Genomic DNA, 22,337 nt, shown 5'->3' with positions numbered 1-22,337 from the left:
AACTGGATCTTCTATTTCTAAAATAACACTTGAACTCAGAGTACTGTAGATTTTGTTTGTTTGTTTGTTTTTGGGGGAGGGGAGGTTTGCCATTAAGCCAATTTCTTTCTTTCAAAAATGGTAAGATGTACTTTAGTAATGCACATTTATATGCCTAAATGTCAAAATATACAACTGGAATTTTCAGAATAACCTGTGGGAGTTAAGTGTCCAAATCCCATTATATTTCCATCAATTTGGATGTCTAATTCCTTTAAACTCTTTGGAAATCCCTGCCTAAACGAACAACTGAGCAACTCACAGAGTTGAGACTTCAACCCAGGCACAGGTAAAACTCCCACTCGAAGAAATCTGAGCTATGAAGGACTTCAAGATCTGTTCCCAAATCAAGACACATTACAGTAAGAGTAACTGAACAAGTTACATACATCCTTTCTAAAAACAAAATGGTAAACACTGCTTTCAGCAGCTCTAGCTGAAATAAGCCATTGTTCTTCAGTGAACAGAGACAAATTACCACTTCCAACAAGCTGTCATCCACTTTGAATGAGAAAGACAAAGACAAAATATTGCCACACTGAGAAGATTGGATACTGAGAAAAGAATCAACCTTTGTTTTTAAATTTTGTACTCCTTTACATCAAGTAATGGTTAAGTTTACAGAATTATTGCCAGTTAATTGCTGTGTAAAGAAGAAGTACACAAAGGTACTGTAATATAAACTGAAAGATTTCACAATAGTCAGTAAATTCAGCAGTAAACAGGAGTTATTCTTTTTCTATGTTATTTAAATAATTATTTCACATGTAAATACTACTGCATTAAAATATCCTTGTACAGCAGCTGCAATACACTGAATTTAGGGTAAAGATATCATCCTAAGTGTGCAAGAATGTTAACAGCCTAACTCTACATTCTTTGAATTAAATACTCTAGAAAGAAACCAGATAAACTAGTGCTCTACTTAAACTCTGTTTATCTAAAATACTTACCAAGAATGGGTGATAGAATGCCTTTTGGTAAACCACTGGGATAATAATTGATACAGACTTTTAAAAGTCTGCCATTGGAATCACCACTATTTGTGATGAAGAATATGAATTGTTGAACAAAATGGAGAAAGTAAAACAAAGCTCTTACAATTATTTTTTTCAGTGTGAGAATACTTCTCTTTAAAGATGAAAGACTGAGAAAATCAAATGTCAGAGACTTTAATTATGCTTAGGAGCAGAGTCTGTCTTACAAAACTAAAAACCTGCCATCACAAAAGTTTTGATTGGACAAAGACAGCCGAGTTGATATAATCTCCTGAGAGCTGCAAACTAACCCAGAGAATGGTGCCTCCAGACACCTGTCTGATAAAAGACAATAGGTTTTTGGGTTAACAATATGGATATGCCTGAAAATAAAGTCAGTGTTGAATTTTTGTCTAATCCTTGAATGGAGAATGTATTTTCCAAATGGCTGGGCAATTCCACCTCGTTCCATTTCCATTTCTGCTGCCAAATAGCTATGGTTTCCAAAATCCACAAACTTTTCCTAGTATAAGAAGTATTCTTTGTTGGCAAGATGCTGAAGCACATACCTAAATTTAAGCATGTGAATAGTTCAACTGAAATCAATGGCAAGACATGGGAACTACTCTTGTGCTTAAAGTTAGGCACATGTTTAAGTACCATGCTGAATCAGGGCCATCAATAGGATTCACCAAGCAGAAAGACTCTGAGAAGCTGGACTGTAAGGGAGCCAGCGTTGGTATCTACCCAGACAATACCTTCAGCATTACTCAAAAGAAATAAACCCTTTGTTTAGTTCAAAGAAGGCTTTTGAGAGATAGGTTTGAATATTATCTTCCTCTCTCTTGGCAGATTACAGGTGGAATTCAAGGCAAGGCTTTGTGTTCATGGGAAGAAGCCAACTTCCTTTCATTATCTAAAATGACCAGTCTCCAAGAACAAAATCCCTCCCATTCATCAGAGTAGTTCAATATTGACCATTTTTAGACTAGAACGTGTTACATTTGACTTTGGGTATAATCACTGTGTCTTCAGTTTCAGGTTATCCTTGTATGCTGCTATTCTTATGTTAATAAAAGAAAACACCAAATGACTTCAGTAGGCTACATCAGTGAACTGCATCATCACAATACAAAAGCCAGTTCAGTAATAAAGACAAATTTTATTTTAGATCAGGCAATGCATCACTTTCAACCTTCATAATTTCATTTAAAAATGGAATCGAGAACTGAAGTCGTGATAAACTGTGAGATCTGCAATGTTCTAGAATAACTTCAGATACATGACTAAAAGCTGCAGTCTCACCCAAGTCTGACCACGTAGTACAACTCAAAGGACAGAATTTGGGAATGCATATATTTATTTCTTCCAAATTGCCATAGTCTGCAGACTGTCTCCCAAAATTCTCCGGCTGTAGGGAGAGAACACCCACTACTACATGCCTTTAGAGGATGCAGCCTGCTCCTCCTAATTACCAGTTCTACTCTTCAAGCTAACGCAGATGGGTCAGGGATATGGTCCTGCCTTTCCCCACCCTCTTTGATGCACTATTCATCCCAAAGGAGAAGAACGGGATCAAACCATGCACTTCCCTGAGCAAATTACCGGCAATTCTGAGGAAGCAGTGTTGTGTACTGGATAAGGCACTCAACGGGCAATTGTAAGACCTGGCTTCCATTCCTGGCTTTGCCACTGACCTGCTGTGTGACTTTGTGCAAGTTGCTTCACCTCCCTATGCTTCTTTCCCCTTCCACTCTTTGATGGTCTTGTCTGATTGCACTGTAATCTCTTTGGGGCACGGAATGTCTCTCACTATGTGTCCAAGTGATGTCTAGCACAGTCTTGCCTTGGGCTTCCAGGCACTACAGTAATATAAATAATAACAATTCTTCTTGGGTTATACATGGACCAGGAAGGGAGAGGAAGGCTCCTCACACCACCCTGCTCACTGCATGTCTGTATAAAGGCCAAGCAGAATCTGCCCTGTATTTGTTTGTTCTTAACAAAGAGTAAAGTTACAAATGCAATGACACTACAGGGTGTGTAATGAAAACAGCAGAGCTGTGGTGTCCTGTTGCTTAAATACCTTGCTCCTGAATGGTGCTGTATTAGGTTTCTTCCACATCTGTGAAGCATTCCGGCTGGACTGCAACCAGTATTTTAATAAACTATGATAGTATGCAGTAGTGAATAAAGTTTATAACAGTCATAATTCCCTTGAAATCCATTAATCAACAGAAATTTCAACAAATATTTTAACATGGGAGTGACAGGACAGCAACTAAAGATCATCTGTTAACGGTGGAAGGAATCCTTTTCTCATTTTAATCTCCATGTGTCCGTAGCAACTCACTAATCTATTTCATTTATAATTCACACACAAAAAATGGTCTCAGCCAAGATTTAAGATGTTACCCTGTGATGAGTTTGCACATTACTAAGACTTCATTATTCTTATAAAAATGTACTCCAGTGCATCTGCTAGTTCATTATGCAATATTCTGATAAATAATTAAAACTAGACAACACTTGTCAAGGTATAATGAGTATGTTTTGTGAAGTACTGTCATTGCTTTACCTTTAGGTATTATGGTTTGTTAATTTTCTTGCCAATGTAACAAGAAGTCAGCAATGGGTCTCTGGGACATCAGTGTAAGTGTATGTGGGGTCTGGCTGTACGTTTAACAGGCCAGATCATTGGCTAAGGATGAAGCGCAGGTAGCACAAGATGAGTGAGTATGCATGCATGTGCACACATGGCTTAAAGCTGATCTTCGTTTTCCTCTGATCCTGCTGTAGCCCCTATGCTGGGGTAGTCTTCCTGTGCCAAGTGAGACCAGCAGCTCACTTAGGGGTGAAATCTTGCTCCCATTCAACTCAATGGAAAAGCTCCCATTCACTCCAATGACACAGGACCAAGTCCTTAGTCATTTTTTCAGAGCAGAGCTCTCTTTTAAGCTTGTAGGCAGTCTAGAGATAAGTGAGAACATTTCACCAAAAGCTCTGCGGGGAAACCAGCCCCTGGATTTTAAACTGAGCACTGTTTAATACCAATGCAGTTGCATTTTATCTGCTGCTTGTAGCCCTTTTCTGTATACCATTACATTACTTCGTGTATGGAGGCGGAGGTAGATCCCTGTTACTTGTAGCACCGTATTTGGGAAAGGATGCTATTATAGATTCTCCACAATAATGACATCAATTATGCTATCTTAGGCCCCAGTTCAGCAAAGTAATGCCTAATTTTAAGCATGTGAGTAGTCCCATAGCAGTCAAAGTATACATGGGAAATGGGAAAATTTACATTGCACTACCATGCTGAGTTGGGGTCTTACATCCTACGTAAGGACCTCCACAGCTTCTGACCAATGAATAATCCACAGGACTCCTTGACCACTCAGCCATGGAGCAGATAAAAATAAAGTTCTCTTGCAGAGTTGATTCTGACAAGAAGGAAAAGTGCAAGAGACCAACAGCTCTACACTGTGTTTGTTTGTTTATTTGTTTTGTGGGTGACAATGGTTATCTAGCACCCACTTTTGGAAGAGGGATGACAATGAAATAATGATCCAATTATCACAGACACTGCAGGATGAGAAGCTGGTTGCAGAAAAAAACCACTGCAGCGTAGGAAATGAAATATTATCCCCAGGATCGCCAGTCATTCAGAAACTTAGATATTTCTGAAGAGGACAAAATACAAGTCATACGCGATTGCTTTTGCTTAGCTACATGCTTGCATCAGTAAGATGCAGAGTGGCAGCAATGACAGCAGTGTATCCCGGTTTGCTGACTTCTCAGCACTTGACAACATGAGACCGGACTAGAGTAACGAAGTATGATGTCAAGACGAAATTCATTAAAATTCAGAGACCAAATTGCAGACAGCAGCCTTGTCTGAAAAAAGCATAATGTATACGTCCTTCTGAGATTTCCATCTCTTTTGATGTGGATGAGAGCTTGTCGTACTCGCTACGGGGCGTGATTGTGGCATGGAGCTCCATCCCCACGCAGGGGGATGGTGCAGAACTGAATGCTGCAGGGGAACACCAGGAGGATGAATTTCTCCTGAAACATCTGGCAGCAAAGGGGAATGTGCAAGCTGCACCATGCCTCTCTGCAGCTTGGTGGGCTGACGCAAAGGGGGAATGGCCCTCCCTCTTTTCTGCTCCTTTAGGGGTCATTTGCTCCCCAGGGAGAAAGCAATCCCTGCACTCCCCAGACTGGAGCGACAGAATGTCTCTAACCCTTATGTGGTGTGCACAAGGAGGTGAAATGTTCCCTGCACACTTTCCCTTCCCTATGTCCACGTACCCATAATAGGACAAGGGACACTAGCTCACAGAATTAGGTGAGATGTGGGCAATAGTATACAGGGGTTGGGCCATCACCTTGAGCCACGCCTGCCATTTAAACCTGGGAAAGCAAAACTCTCTTTCCTTCATTTTTTCTCTGCTGAAATATTCTTAAAATATTCATTTAGCCATGAATACTTGTCCATTCAATTTGTACCTGAGGGTGGTGAAAATACTCTTCCACTGCTTGCATATGTTAATAGTCTTATACGGCAGATATGTATTGGGACTTAAATAGCTGGGAAAGTTAGAAGGTATTATATAGAAAGTTAATGCCCTCCTAATTACTCTGGAGAGTGGCACTCTAATGGCATCTTATGGTAATTAGACTGTTTAACTGCCTCTGACGATGTTTAGTTGATGTCTAGTATAAGTAGGAATCTGTAAATAAACGTGTGCTTAACTCTAAGCATGTGAGTAGCCTCGCTGAAGGACTGTGTTGGTGTTGCTACTCATGCTAAAACTCCTGTGTAGACAAGGCCTTAGTTCCTAGCTGATAAATAAGGCTACATTTGTGTCATGGAGGTCATGGAAGTCACAGAATCCATGACTTCTAGAGACCTCAGTGACATTCTCTGCTTCAGCCCCAAGGCTGCGGGACCCTGAAGCTGGTAGCCAGCAGGGCCCTGGCAGGGTTCCAGCGACAGGTGACAGCAGCAACACAGGGCCCCCTGCAAAGTTCCAGCAAAGGTGACAGACTCCTGAGGGGGCCCTCCTTAGGGTTCCAGCGATGGGTGACAGCCATGCGTGGTAGTGGGGGACGAGGGGGACGCCTCGGGCAAGCAGTTGGGGGTGTCCCGTTTTCTCTTTGGGAAATATCCCTGCAGCTCCCAGCCACTGTGCGTGGAGGGGGAACTCCACAGCTCCCAGCCACCATGTTGCTGGGAAACCATGGAGCCGCAGCAGCAAAAGTCACAGATAGGTCACGGCTTCTGTGAATTTTTGTTTATTGCCCGTGACCTGTCCATGACTTTTACTAAAAATAACCATGCCAAAACCTTAGCCTTACTGATAAACAATATGAATTAGAAAGAAAACAGAGTAAGAAATCTCACTAAGGGTCAAATCCTAGGAATCCTTGGAAGCAGAAGCAGGTCTGCCCTAAAAGGGGAAGGGAGTGCTCGCTGAATTTGAGAGAGCTGTGCACCCTCCACCCACACAATCTGTAGGGCTTCCCTGCCTGGGAAGGTGAGGAAAAGGTAGAACGAGGAAAAGAAGATCCAGTTCTCCACTTTTTGGCAAGACCATATAAGGGGCTTGGAGCCTGGAGGACCCTTCGAGGAGAAGCTCTGCAGCTGCTCTGTGATTCAGCATTATACACACACACACACACACACACACTGCCCTGGCCACCTGGCCAGCACCTGCCCATGGCTTCACTCCTTCCTATGCTCCCGGCCCCCTCCAGGCTGCCGTGTTCTCCCAGGAAGTAGGAACAAAACGATACCTGCATACCCCTCAATTCAGGAACTGCTATTCCGAATGGATCTTACATGGCTCATGCAAGGGAGAGAAGCTCCACTGGCCATCCCGTCCTTACTCACCCCCAATTGTCCCTGCATAAGGGCTAGGAAGACTCTGGCCACAGTCTAAATCCACCAATACCCCATGGGAGAGGTTCGAAGTCCCATAAAGCTTTCTGGGCTGCAATATCATATGCGTCAAGTTTTGTGGAGGATTTGTCTTTAGTTCAAGTAATGTATTCCACTAATTCAAAAAGCTGAGATAATAAGAACACCTCCTCATACCTTCTCTCATTGTCATCAAGGTGAGCAAAGAGCACATTCTTGGAGATGGCTTTTGCCAGAGCAGTCATTGTTTTATAGTCCTTTGGAATAACCTGTGGGGAAAAAGAAACACACAAAGTTAAAGTTCTGGCTTTGTTTCATTATGTATCTTGATGTCTAAAAAACTGCATTACTCAATATCATGGATGCAGCTTGTTTCAAATTGCTGAGTCAGATTTAGAATTTAATATAAAACCACCAAGAAAGCAATACATTGCAATTTTGACAGCCTGGGCACAAGAATTATTGTTACTAATATAACAATCAGAACAGGTATGTATGGGAGCCCCTCCTCCTCTTGCCCCTCCTCACCTCATAAAATATCCTTATACAGTACAAGGCAAAAATTCAGCAGGAACTGACAGCAGCTATGCAGACTTCTTTCATATTTCATGTATTTTTTAATAGACTGAGGAAAACACTTTCCACACACTTTCTCTCCCCAAAGCAACATCAGAAGCAATCTACCTCTAAACATAAAACAGTTTATGTTATGAGTGATGTTTCTCTGCCTTAAAAAATACAAACATGTGCCCTATTTCTTTTTTATTGTGAAAAATTGTTATTTATCAGTCCATAATATCAAGCCAGTTTATTAACAGCATTATTGTATGATCTGGAAGCAGATGCATTAAAGGAAGCAGACATTAGAAGGCTGGAGGCAGGAGAGATATTCAGAAGATAGCAGGTGCAACATAGAACGATTTTAAGACAAATGAATAAGTTATCGGAAGAGTAGGATGTGAAACTAGGCTTCAGGATTGGCTGCAATTAAAAAGATTACAATGATGGGGACACCGTATCAAACAGATGATAGAATGCCAGAAAAAATAATGCAAATGCAACCAAGGCCAGTCCGACCTACAGGCTGACCACTGACTAGATGTGGGACATCATATGCAGGGACAGGACCAGGCTGGGAGTAATGGAAAAACAAGTCAGAGACAGGAATGTATGGCAATGCTTCACTGCTCCCCTTGTCTTAAAGATGCTCCAGGATGAATAATGATGAAAAAATATTCTGGCAATTGACACAATCTTATGAAACACAGAGAACTCCTGCATTATTTGAGTTACTGGACATGTTCCTATGTCAGAAGCGTCTCCAATCTCCCACACAAAAAATAGTTAAAGAAACTAAGTTAATTAAGTTAAAGGAAAATATTTTGAGTTCTGAAGTATAATCACAAAGGAAGAGCGATCTACGTTTCTGCAGAAATCCCACAGAACAAAGAGCGGGCTTTCATATCACCAATGAAGTCTACAGTCTGAAAAGTAAAGCATCTTACAGTATTTTAGGATCTGTCTGTGACAGAGTAGACAGACATTATCCTGATCTAGCAGGGAAAAGGTTAACACTTTGTCATAGGAGGAGCCACAGACACTCAGGAGGGGAAGACAGGTGAGAGGAAAGGGAAGTCTTCCTCTCATTCCATGTAAAAGGACCCTTAAGGGAGTACAGGGGAAGAAATAAGTGAGGAGGGGAGATATGCTTCCGTAAGGACCTTCCTCCCCTCAAAAGGGATGAGCTTTATTTTGCTTAGTTTAGAATCTATTTGACCCCACAGAGGCTGTGAGTGAGAGGCAGCCTAAAAAGAATGAACTTCTTCTTTTTGTTTTTCCTTTCAAACTGCGCAGGGAAAAATCCCAAGAGACGAGAGTGAGAGCAGGCCTTGGGCTTGGGGTTTTTATTGTTGGTTTTTCCCTAACCCCTCTTTAATTTAGGCAGAAGTAAGCCATTTTCCCAATGTGAGAAAGGGTTGTTTTCGGCTGTTCGTCTCTTCCCTTATTAATCTGGCAGGGAAGGGATCTTGATTAGGCCAGAGGGCCATATTGCCAACCCAGACAGAGGAAGGTTGTTTCCAGTGAGGGAACTGGTGCATGACAACCCTCTTGCAGTGTCGAACAAAGAACAACCCTAGAATTATTTTAAGGAAAAGGGCCGTTGTCTATAATGGAATGCTAAACTATAGTATATGGTTTAGCCACTAGGTGGCACTATGTGTAAAATACCTTATTTAAACAAACTTCTGCCATAGCTGGCAGAGAATTAAAGGATCTTATGATGAACACATCTGGTCTGTATGAGCAAGCTCTGTAGCCAGTCCATATCTGGTACAGAAGAATGTGACAGTCACCTTGGTAAAGGCTCAAAGGCTGAATTCTATCTTCACCAACACACCTCCCATTGATTTCCTCTACTCAAAGGTGTAGGGAAGTCAATGCAAGCGCATATACTTATCAGAAGGCAACATTTCACCTTCACTTGAGTAGAGACTCAGAATTCCTAATATCAAAATAAGAGTTAGACAAAACTTAGCTCACTATGAGAAAAGCTCAGAGCTTATTGTTAGTGTCCTACCCTGCCAGAGAAACACTGGTGTGAGTTCCAGTCCTGGTCTCTTGCTGCATGATTCTAGAGAGGCTGGAAACATCCTGGATGTTGCACATGTCATTTTTTCCTTTCATATGTGCATTGTAGGTGGCTCTATCACCCATACTTCTGCAACATCCTGAGTAAATTCATGTGCTGATGACACCGAAGAAAATATTCCAACACAACCTCCGAGTTCTTTATTTCTTAGCATTACAAATAACCTGGTAGGAAAATAGCCCCCTAGAATATTATTTAAACACAGTCTGCTTCTAAGAAATTAAAAGCATATCATCTCTATGCAGAACACAAAAAATAATCTGTACTGTCTTCGAGCTTTGCAGCAACTGCCTGTCAAGCCCCATTGCCAGCCTGTACCGACATCATTGTTGACCGAAGGAAACAAACAAAGTTGTGTTCATTTCAGGTTCAGTTAGGAACATAAGAAAACAATCCAAAGGAATATGGAGGAACACTTCCACTGATCTTCAGAAGAGCTGGATTGGGCCCGTAATGATCAGAGAGTCATTTTGCGGTGGGTTTTAAAGTTTCTAAAGGAGAGATTAAGAACTGTGGAGAGAAGATACTAAGTAGTTGAAAGTGCCTTTTAAAGTGTCATGAAAATGCTTTTTTAAACAGTGCCATGCATTAACAGTTTAACTATAGAGTTTTTAAAAATGTACTGGGTAGTTGCCAGCATTATGTGACTTAAATGCTGGAAGAATACTCTTCTCTAATTGGCTTTAGGCTGAAAGCTCTCCCAGGTGTCTGTTTCTTGTGAGGGAAGACGCAATAGCGGTCAGCGAGCTCATGCCACCAGAGGATGACAAAGGCATGCACACTCATGACCAGAAAAAAATACCCCGCCCAAAAATAATGGTTGTCAAAATGTACTCCTATAAAATAAACTCTCTTTGGTGGAAGAGCTACTTCAGGCATTGGAGCAACAGCTGTTACGCTTCCCCCCCATTCCTGGAGGTAATTGTTAGCCAGTATTTGTTGGTGAAGAAAGAAAATCCTTTCACCCACTGACACCAGATGCCTACAATAATGTTGACACCCAAAAGCAATGGAGTTAATTAATGAAGTTAATGAAACAGTTGCACATGTGTAAATTGGCATTCATGGGCCAATCCTGGAAAGGGAGCCATGCAGCCTATGTGGATCCACTGCAGGATAGCAAATATTTATGTTAATTTTTAACAAGTTAATATTTCTAATTAAAAATATTACCATACTATGTATTATAGGACAACATTTTTAGAGAGCTCAGAAACCACAGCTAGGGCCAGATCTTCTACAGAGCTCAGCACACTGGGTGCTCAGCTATTCTGAAAATTTGGCAATAAATGTCACAATAGGAGATGCTGGTGCAGAGCTGTTTTGTACACCTGCACCCAACTCTGGGGACTGAACACTTGAAAATCTGGCCCATAATGTCCAGTATTTCTGGTGTCACTTATTGATTCATCTAAGATATGCAAAGCTTCTGCAAAGCCAAGTTTCATACTTTATGAATCTCTAATGTAAAATTAGAAAAACCTGAAGATGAATGTGGGAAGTCTAATTAGATAATGAAAGACCTCATCTAATGAAGATAAAAATAAATCCATGCCAGTGATGTAAGAGTTGACCTACATGCTCAGAAATAATCTGCACAACACCTTCAAAAGATGAGCCTGGGAACTAAAAACCATGGATTTAACAGAGACAGAAGTTTTATGGCCCATTCCAACAATTTGTAACGCACTCTTCTGCCTACCGCACCTCCTTTGCAAACGTGTTTAAGTGCCCACTTCATTTTAAGTGGTCTCCTATAACATGTGCGAACTCCCTACGCTTAACAATCTGTCCCACCTTGTATTTATTTTGCGTTACATTGATGACATCTTCATCATCTGGACCCATGGAAAAGAAGCCCTTGAGGAATTCCACCATGATTTCAACAATTTCCATCCCACCATCAACCTCAGCCTAGACCAATCCACACAAGCGGTCCATTTCCTGGATAGTACTGTGCTAATAAGCGATGGTCACATAAACACCAACCTATACCGGAAACCTACTGACTGCTATACTTACCTACATGCCTCCAGCTTCCATCCAGGACATACCACGCGATCCATTGTCTACAGCCAAGCTCTAAGATACAACCGCATTTGCTCCAATCCTTCAGACAGAGAAAAACACCTACAAGATATCTATCAAGTATTCTTAGAACTACAATACTCACCTGCTGAAGTGAAAAAACAGATTGACAGAGCCGGAAGAGTACCCAGAAGTCACCTACTACAGGACAGGCCCAACAAAGAAAATAACAGAATGCCACTCGCTGTCACCTTCAGCCCCCAACTAAAACCTCTCCAGCGCATCATCAAAGAGTTACAACCTATCCTGAAAAATGATCCCTCACTCTCACAGATCTTGGGAGACAGACCACTCCTCGCTTACAGACAGCCCCCCAAACTGAAGCAAATACTCACCAGCAACCACACACGACACAACAAAAACACTAACCCGGGAACCTATCCTTGCAATAAAGCCCGATGCCAACGCTGTCCTCATATTTATTCAAGTGACACCATATAGGACTTAATCACATTAGCCACGCCAGCAGGGACTCATTCACCTGCACATCTACCAAGATGATATATGCCATCATGTGCCAGCAATGCCCCTCTGCCATGCACATTGGCCAAACCGGACAGTCTCTACGCAAAAGAATAAATGGACACAAATCTGACATCAGGAATCATAACATTCAAAAACTGGTAGGAGAACACTTCAACCTCTCTGGCCACTCAGTAACAGACTTAGGGGTGGCAATTTTGCAACAGAAAAGCTTCAAGTGGTTGGAACGGGGGCAGAGAAGGGGTGGGAAGAGGCGGGCCAGGGGCGGGGCCTCACAGAAGGGGTGGAGTAAGGGCGGGGCTGGGGCAGTGGGGGGCCATGGTCAGCGGTGCGGCCCTCAGGCTAATGTACTAGTCCTCATGTGGCCCTCGTGGTCATTTGCGTTTGAGACCCCTGATTTATACCCTGAGGTGCTTCCATTGGGAATTTTCCCAGCAAACTGACTGAAACAGGAGCATTAGTGTGGTAAAATGTATCCACCTTTTCATGAAAGCTTTGCAGGGCACTGATCTCGTTGTCTTATATGAGCCTGTAAATTGCCATGCACATCTCATGGCACTCTGAAATAATGGCTGGAGGGGAATTTAAGATTATGATGGGGCTAAAGCCTATGTCTGTTAATGGGAAGATGAATAAAAGTCCATGCTCTTGGGACTACCTGCCAAAGATTAAACACATTTAATTTTATAAACATAAATTGATTTGGTTGAAAGAGCTCCGTGAAGTAGAGTCCAGGGCTTCCACAGACTGTAAACTTCTAGTTCTTGCTTCGTTTATTCTTAATTTGTGCTTGGCATTTCTTCAGAAGAAGTGGCAATATAAAATGACCCAACCATTGCAACTGATGTTTTACAGAGTAAAATGCAAACAGATCACTTGATTGTAACATATACTTCAGAATCAAATAGATGCTAATACGTTACCTTTCTAACATAAGAAACTGCATCTTCCTCAGTGTACACCTCAGCACTGACACCTCCCCTTCTGCGTCGAGCTTTCACCACCGGGTTTGGAGGAGGAGGAGAAATCTCATCATCATGAGAATCTGACTGGGAATTAGATTTCTGCCGAGCCAATATTTGTTTGCATTCTTCCTGTAAGTGAAAAGAAGACACAGATGCATTTTCCCTTCATAGCTATGTAGCTGCCACCCTAAATAAAACTTGGTATATTTCTTTTTGGTAACTCAGAGCAATTTATTCATTTCTACATCTTAATCAATGTTTTTACATTTGTGCACTTTTGTGTTTTCTGATGAAGGACAATTAAACACTAGTGAACCGCAGGAAGGAAAACCAGCCAGCATAATCTGCATGTGATGGGGTACACAAACCCAACACTGGGCTAGAAGGGGTGAAAGGACAGTACTGAGCCTTGGTAGCCCCGCCTCTCTAGCCCTGCAGGGCATGCTCCAAATGGAGAAAGGGTTGAAAAGGAAGGAACCCAGCTCAGAAGGAGGGAGGCTGGGGAGGAGACAGACCTACCCTGAAGCTCCTGACAAGGGCACTGGAGAAGCCTCCGTGAGGGAATAAGGCCATATGAATGTAAGCTGAGAGAGGAAAGCAGCAGTAGAAAGTGACCCGAGGAGGGTAACTCAGAGGACACCTTAGGGTCCAGACACTGTTTACTCTCCTAGGGCCCTGGGTCGAAACCTGGTGGAGTGAACAGCCTGGGTTGCCAACTCTGACTGAAGCTATTCCAGGAGATTTTTTTTTTTCCCTCAACATAACGTCATGTCATTTTCTTAAAATATCCTATTAAAATCTCCCAGATTGCTTTCAATAGTCACCAGGAGGTCCATGTCGATTCCTGGAGACTCCAGGCCAATCCTGGAGGCTTGGCAGCCCTAGGCTTGGGCTAGTCTATCTCTGCTGTGCTACAAGAGGGACCCAAACCACCTGCCCCCTTTACCGCACTTCTGATTAAAGGAGGACCAAAACTGCAAGACCTATCCACCAGGAGGTAGGGTGACCAGGTGTCCGGTTTTCAATCAGAACACCCGGTCGAAAAGGGACCCTGGCGGCTCTGGTCAGCACCACTGAGGGGGCTGTTAAAAGTGCGGTTGGCGGTGCTGCGGCACGAAGGCAGGATAGCCCTTACCTGTCCTGGCTGGCTCCACGCTGCGCCCCAGAGGCAGCCAGCAGATCTGGCTCCTAAGCGGGGGGCTAGAGGGCTCCGCACCCTGCCATCACCCCAAGCACGGGGTCTGAACTCCCATTGGCCGGTTTGCGGCCAATGGGAGCTGGGGGGACAGTGCCTGCGGGTGAGAGCAGCGCGGGGAGCCTCCTGGGTCCTGGCCCCCCCCCGCCTAGGACCCAGACCTGCTGGCTGCTTCCAGGGCGCGCACAGTGTGGTGCCAGAACAGGCAGGCAGCCTGCCTTAGTCCCCACGCTACTCTGCTGACCAGGGGGTGCCCGAGGTGAGCCCACACCCCAACTCCGATCCCCACCCTCCTTCCCCAGCCCTGAGCTCCCCCCAAAACCTGGAGCACCCTCCTGCACTCCAAACCCCTCATCCCTGGCCCCACTGCAGAGCCTGCACCTCCAGCCCAGAGCCCTCACCCCCCCACACACTCCAATCCCCACCCTCACTCCAAATCCCTCGGCCCCACTTCCCAGCCTGGAGCCCCCTCTTGCAGCCCAAACCCCACATCCCCAGCCCCACCCCAGAGCATGCACCCACAGCCAGAGCCCTCACCCCCTCCTACACCCCATCTTCCTGCCCCAGCCCAGAGCCTCCTCCCATACCCTGAACCACTCATTTCTGGCCCCACTCTGGAGCCTGCACCGCCAGTTAGAGCCCTCACCCCCTCCTGCACCCCAACCCTCTGAAAGTGAGGGTGGGGGAGAGCGAGCCACTAAGGGAGGGGGAATGTAGTGAGTGGGGGGTGGGGCCTCTGGGAAGGGGTGGGGCCTCAGGGAAAGGGTAGGGCTAGGGTGTTTGGTCTTGTGTGATTAGAAAGTTGATTAGGAGGTGACACTGGGTTTGCTAACCACTAGGCCACCTAATCCATTAAGGACACTATTACACTGCATAATGCATAAGAAAGTGCCAAAGTACTAGACCTGACTCTGTCTCTCATACCAATTATCCACCAAGGTATCTTCCTTGCTTTCAATGGTTTAGTATTGCTGTGGGAAGAGACTGAGACCTACTATCACTTACGTTCCAAAATCTTTTTTTTTCCAGTTGATCTATAGAAGCTTTGAATTTCCCATGGGAAGATACTCATGGAGGAGTGAGTAAAAGAACAGACTTTGTCATGACTATGTTTCTCTTAATAAAAGAGTCTAAATCAAAAGCCACACATTAATCACACCACTGTACCTCTGCAAGAAGCTCTGTTCCAGGTTTCCCACAACCAGAACACAGCAAAAATGCTGGCTGACCTTTTTCAAGAGGTTGCATATTCTGGAATCTCCACTGCTGGGGGCCAATTCTAATCTCACTCCTGATTTATAACAGTGTAAGCAACTCCCCTGAAGTCAATGGAGTTACATCCATGTAAAAACTGAATAAATGAGATCTGAGTCAGTCCCCGGAGGACACAATGAAAATTGATGACTGGTTTAGTGCCAGCTGGCCAAAAGAAAGGCTGTGTTCCAAATTGCCACTCCTGGAAAACAATATAGAAAACCAAGGGGAATCCCTGAAAGAGGGACTAACGGGGGAGAGAAACAGTATGGGGGAAAAGTCCTGGGAGTTACAAATGTGTGTGGCAGTGAATGGTGTTTATCAAATTGTATCATGATCCACTGAATTTGTTTAACTTCCCCAGAATTTAACTTAACAAAACTACTTTCACAGTAGCACTCAAAGTCCCCAGTAAGATTAGTGCCTCATTGTGCTAGATGGTGATAACAAAAAACAGCCCCTGCCTTGGACATTCCTATCTAATTTGTGTGTAATACATGGAGGGAGTGGAGGAGGAAGGATGAGGGTACCAGTGATAGTCATGTGGTTAATTAACATCTTAACCAGTTGGTTTTGTTGACACAGGAAATGAGTTATAGTTAGCTCATCAGGTATGACACCAGAAAAGAGTTTGCTACATAAAATGTGTCCTGTTTTACTGGCACATGTCCACAACTTTAAAGCTTGTAAGAAAAACAGATGATTAATACATGGTTTGCCATCGATGTTTATGAATGTCTGACAAATCCAGCTATGCTGCTTATCAAAAAGTACCTTTTACATCAAACCTGATTGTATTGCTGGTGCCTGAGTTAAGGCACAAATTAGTATGTCTCAAGCTGCATCATTCAAAATGACAGCTCCCAGCACATCCTTGTTTTGGTCAAAGATAATTTTTAAGATCTAGACTACTGAATTTTTCTGGAGACCAACAGAGAAATACAACTTATGGGCTGACGAAAGGCTTGATTCCACAACATGCCAAGTGTGCTCCTGTGGGTGACGAGCTCCCTTTATTATTTGGAATCCAAGGCACTACTGCAAGACCCACTGTGTTAGGTGCTGTACAGGCACAGAACAAACTGATTTTATGGGAGTATTCACCACCTTGCAAAGTAGAGCTCCCAGGTACTGAAAATGTCTGCAATTCTATCTCAAACTATAAATCATGCGGTTAGAGGATGGCTAGACTGGATTTTCATACAGTCTCAGAACGGTGAATCATACATAACATTCACACCAGATTCCTCCCCACGACACACACAGTAAGTGTCTGGATTCACCGTTGTATTGAGTAGAAGCATGCAGCGACAGCAAAGCAAACATTCTTAAAGAACATACAAAAGTTCTGTGCATCTCTAATTTTAATTAATACCTGTTTACCAACATCAAACTGATATATTTTTGAAGAATTTCAAATATTAATAACCCACACTGCATTTTTAACTTCATGTAATTCTCCAGTTGTATAATAAACTCTGTTCATTGGGTGGCCAAAACTATATACAGTTTCTCCAGACACCTGACTGCAAACCTATAAATCCATCCTCCTTCTAAGACAATATTCTGCTTGTAACACTTTAATTCTGAAAGTACAATAAAAGGTACACTCTTAAAACCAGATAGTCAGGTAAATAATTATATAACGTTACTTTGCACTTAACACTGTCTTTTCATACATGGCATATATTAATACAGAAAATGATTTATTTGCAATATCTAAATATATGCTTTCTCTTGTTTTTTTGTATATTGTATAATAGGCATTTGTGAAGAATTAATAACTAATATGTCCCCTAGTCCAGTACAGATTCATAAAAGGTAAAAGGCTCAGTGAGGTAAAATAATATCACAATCCACACACCTTTTAAACCCAAATACAGTATAAAACAAAAAAATATTAAATAATTATAAAAGTGAGTTACCATATGATTCATTTTAAAAAGAAGTCTCTTCGCTACAAACTCTCTTTATATAAGCAGCAGACAGTTGACTGGTTGGCTTTTCCATGTGCCTCTATTTGTAGTCTAGGTATGCTTTCCATTACTGAACTCAAGAGTGCTTTTTGAAAACAAAAGCATACACTGTGTCCAGGGTACTGCTCTCAAATAGCCATCTTCCTTATATCCTGGGGTAAAACTATATAAACAGAGCAAATATTCTGAAGGAAGAACAGACTCTCTTAAGATTAGTTCAAACACTGATCATCAGACATAGCTTGCTATGAATGCTTGTACAGAACTCACTTTCAAGTAAACACCTCACCATTCTTTTGTTGGCATGACAACGGGCTTTCTCACTCTCTATTGGAATGGCACAGAGAATTCACAACAGCAGGGAAATCATATTTCCAATTTAAAATGATGGTCTATGGAGAAAATAGGCATACAGACCAGACCACTGTATAACAGGTGGTAGTACTGGATCAAATCCAATAGCAAGCGCCTTATTTTCTTGACTTTTACACTAGTAACTGCACTGACTTCAGTGGAATTACTCCGAACTTACACTGGGGTAGTAAGAGGAGCCTTGGGCCTGAAATGTGTAAAGCCACTACTACAATGGAACCACATCAACACGCCCAGGAGTTACAAATCCACATCACTGCCTTACAATAATATAAACCATTTCATCTACAAGGAGTGTGATCCTGCTGCCACCAAAATCATTTGGGTCCTGACCAAACACCATAAAATTCAAGGCAGTCCATAGTATTACCAGCAAATTCAAAGGGAGTTTGACTGTGAACTTGGAGTATTGCAGTTGGCAGCTTTGGTGCACGTAGGATTAGGACAAAAATTGGAAAGGGAACAAGAAATGTCATCCTTGCCTAGAATTTAAAAAAATAAAAATGTAAATGTCTGCAGTGGCCTGTTTATCTAATGTATGTATGACTGTAGCTAAGGAACTTGTCCTGGGAGACTTTGGAGCATGACACAAAAGAATTTAGTGTGCTGACCTCAAAGTAATAGGTCATTTAGTTCTCTGATTAGTGTTTTCATAGGGTATGACCCAAAGCATGAGCATGAGCATGAGCCATGGTCACAATGCTGAACAAGTGTTTGAGTTAGTCTCTTTCTTTCATACTTCAGTTCAAGAGTATGTTTCCTAACCCATAGACTCTCTTCTCTGTGAGTTGGTACATTTTCAAGGAGAAATTCATTTTCAGTAGTTCCTCCTCCTGTATCAGCTTTTTATGCTCAGTCATTGTCTGAAAACTCACAATGTAAAAGCATAGAGACCTATGACACTTGACAAGGTCCAAATCACTGTATAGCTTTACAATAACATCCAGAAAGACTTTCAAAAGCAAAGCTGGCCATTAAGTTTCATTAAGTGATTTCCACTTTGCTCCCCACACGTTATTCACTTTGTTCTAAAACTGCCACCCACACAGAGTGCTGTCCTACTGAAATATTTTCTCGTTTTTCAAGTTTAGTCCTCAAGAAAGTTTCCTAATTGATGGCCCTGAAGTCTGTGTCCTATTTATCCACAGACAATGTACAACACTGTTAATGACTGAGCAACCTTCCTGATTTTTTGCCCCCAGAACTGACCTGGAGTGATCACCACTAGGAAGGAGAAAGTAATTCAGTTTTCATGACCATTCAGTTCTTGCTAGAGACTGCCACCTGGAATTATAAAGATTAGAACTGCAAAAGATTTATTAGCTCAAACTATTCCACTTTGCTGGCAGTGACAGATTGATCTCCTCAGTATGGGACTCATTCCAAGCCCATTGAAGTTGTCGGAAATTTTGGAGTTCTCTACCCCATTCCTCTGACTCTGCAGTCCTCACATGTCTGACTGCCTTTCTGTCAACTCCTCACAGATGTCCCCATTCCATCTACATCTCAACAGGGAGAAAAATGAACTTCTTATCTTCCCATCCAATCCTGTCATCATCACCACAGACAACTCCACTATCTGCCCCATCATATGGGCTCGTAACTTCAATGGGGTTTTTTGACCCAATCCTCAGCATTGCCCCACCTACATCCAGGCTGTTAAATGCTGTAATTTCTTCTTCTATGGCATCTCTGAAATCTGTCTTTTAATATCCATCCCCTACCACTAATGTCCTTATCCATTTCTTAGGCTATGTCTACACTACAGCCTATGTCGGCAGAATTTATGTTGCTCAGGAGTGTGAATAAACCACCCCCCTGAGTGACATAAGTTACACCGACACAAGTGTTTGTGTGCATACTGCTATGTCAGCAACAGAGCATCTCCCGCCAACATAGCTTCTGCCGCTTGTGAAGATGGTTTTATTATTCCGACAAGAGAGAGCCCTCCCGTCGGCAGAGCATCTTCACCAGATGCATTGCAGAGGCACAGCTGTACCAGTACAATGATCTAAGCAAAACACTATTGCCAAAACATTCCTCTCTTCTTTGACTCTGCCTACATTCCATTCATCTTCGAATCCCTTCACTGGCTCGAATCCCTCTTACCTCCTGCATCGCATTAAAACTTGTCTTCCACTTCAATGCCTTGCAGAATCTCATTCCATCACCAGCAATGCCCTAGTTTTTTATATATACTTCACTATAAAGTAGCAAGGTTACATTACAAAACACAGAAGGTATTTTCAATGTTTAAAAGCTCATGTTACCAAACAGAGAGAACTGTAGCCAAAGGTTCTGCTTTTAAAATCCAAGCCAAGCATGCATTTGTATATATTATCTAGTATGTGAAGAAAAAATCACCTAAAACAGTTTTGCTTCTAATAGCTAAACATCACTTCAGATTGAACTGTAAGGATATTTTGCTGTGCTTTTCAGCAACATCAATGCTTCTGCATGAAAGTTTTCAACTTTGCCAATATTACAGGATGTACAATGCCAAATCCACAGCTGTTTACTTACAGCCAGATTCTGTTATTCTCATTTATACTGGGGAATACTTTAATCCACAAGTAACTCCATTGAACTCAGTAAGAGTATCCGAGGAATAAGGATTTATTTAGTGTAAGGGTGGCAGAAATTGGCCCTTAGAGCACAGGAAATAAAAACGATTATTTCTGTGAGGTAAATCATGAGGGTGCCTCAAAAACTCTTATTTGTGGTATCACTCCTCAGTTATCCATGTTCCCTGACATCTCACTGTTCTCCCCCAACATATTTCCGATGTATTTACAGTGCTTTAGTAAATGACAGAGGTACCAAAAAGATGTGGTTCTGATCTGACAACAATGCAAATCAAATTGGAATCCTGAAAAATCAGTTCCTAAATTTCTTTGCTTGTGTTTACTGATTAAATGATACTGCTGAAAAGAGAAGACTAATAAATGGAGAGGAAAAAAACAAAATTATGGATAGCAAATGACACATTAAGTCTGTGACACTACTTCCTGGAAACTCATCAGGCTTAGAAACAAATTTATTTTTCATGTTCTGTAGATAATCTCCATCGCCAAGTCCCTGTGGCATTTCAGAATGTTTTAGAAACAAAATTACATAATAAATTACTATCATGTATTATTTATATAGCATTCACATACAGACACTAGGTATGTGGGGGATGGGATGCAAGAAAAGTAAGTGATAACTTCACCATTTGCTTTAAGAACATCTCAATAGTTCCACAGGTTGTGTTTAGTTTCTCTCTGATTCACTATAATCTCCTGGTGTAGAGGGAAGGGAGCTGGGGTTAAATGGCTTTTTGGATTAAGTGAATTCTACGAAGGGATTTAAAGTAGGAGGGTGTTGGCCCACAGTAGGCTAGGTTGAGGATTCATGGATAGTAGGCCATATGGAAGAAGACATAAAGATGGGAGATGGCTCAGTAAAAAGAGAGTAATTAGTAAAGGTGCGAGGGCACCTTAAATGGGGCCAGAGTTGAGACATAAGAGGTAAGAGCAGGCACAGAAAGCAGAGTAGATTTGTTCTTCATCAGTATCCTTTTATCACTAATATTTACCCAGAAAGGCTGCAACAAGATTTTGCAACAGACCTTTCTTTTAAAATGTCACTGATCAAAACCAACATAATTTGGTGCCAAGTGTCTTTAAGATTTTTCCTTTGAAAAATCCAGATTTACTTCTTTTTTTTTAAAGCACAACTGCCATAAGCTTCTGGTGCTGCTCTAAATGCTATTCTTATAGCTAAACAATATTCCTCCAGAGTAGATTTGATGTTGGTGAACCAGAAAAAAAGTTTTCTTTTTTGTTCTTACACAGACTCAGTGCTTGAAAGTGAGCAAGTGCCTATTAGAGGCACCAAGTGGACGCAGTTAGTAATATTTCTGGGTGGGAATTCAAGACGGGGGTATTTTTTGTAATTTTAAGAGGAACCCCTAGATATTAAAACTGTCCCTTGTTGCTGCTGACATCACCTGGCAGAATGGTTACAGAAATATTGTTAAAAAGCACTTGATAGTGTCTGTTTACTTTAAAACCAAACTCCCTCAGTCTTGCCCAGTCTCTTACACGTTTCAAGGTAGATCCAATTTATACCAATTTTACATTTCCATTTTATTTGCTCTTCATTTTATTTGCTATTATTTCTATCTCCCATGCACTTTATTTAGAGTGGTTAATATGGGCAAAGCTGTTTGACACAGCTTTAATAGCCTGATCCAGACTTTCCCCAAAGCATCTTCTACAACTAGAAGAAAATGAAATAAAGTAATTTAGAAATTAGGTTAGTGCCCTTGAGTAAAGACACAATGACCTTTTGGCCATGACTAAACTAGCTGCAGCCTTACTTAAAAGGCTCTTGGGAAGCCTTGCCCAGCACACTGACAGAGAAAGGAT

General features: G+C 42.1%; 1 protein-coding gene across 2 annotated transcripts in view; it reads right to left on the bottom strand.

Moving 5' to 3' along the window:
* The window catches only part of PRKAR1B (protein kinase cAMP-dependent type I regulatory subunit beta), a 119,405-nt gene that overhangs the window by 83,113 nt on the left and 13,955 nt on the right, over window positions 1-22,337 (bottom strand). For both annotated transcript variants that reach the window (XM_037911446.2, XM_043524331.1), the window contains 2 exons: window positions 13,087-13,257; window positions 7,120-7,211 (listed from right to left, as the gene is read on the bottom strand). In XM_037911446.2, the coding sequence (XP_037767374.1) occupies window positions 7,120-7,211; window positions 13,087-13,257 (263 nt within the window). The remainder of the gene's footprint in view (window positions 1-7,119; window positions 7,212-13,086; window positions 13,258-22,337) is intronic.

Source organism: Chelonia mydas, chromosome 10 (assembly GCF_015237465.2).
Source record: "Chelonia mydas isolate rCheMyd1 chromosome 10, rCheMyd1.pri.v2, whole genome shotgun sequence".
Lineage (NCBI taxonomy): Eukaryota > Metazoa > Chordata > Testudines > Cheloniidae > Chelonia > Chelonia mydas.
Note: the sequence above shows the minus strand (reverse complement) of the source record. Positions and strands in the feature narration are given on the sequence as shown.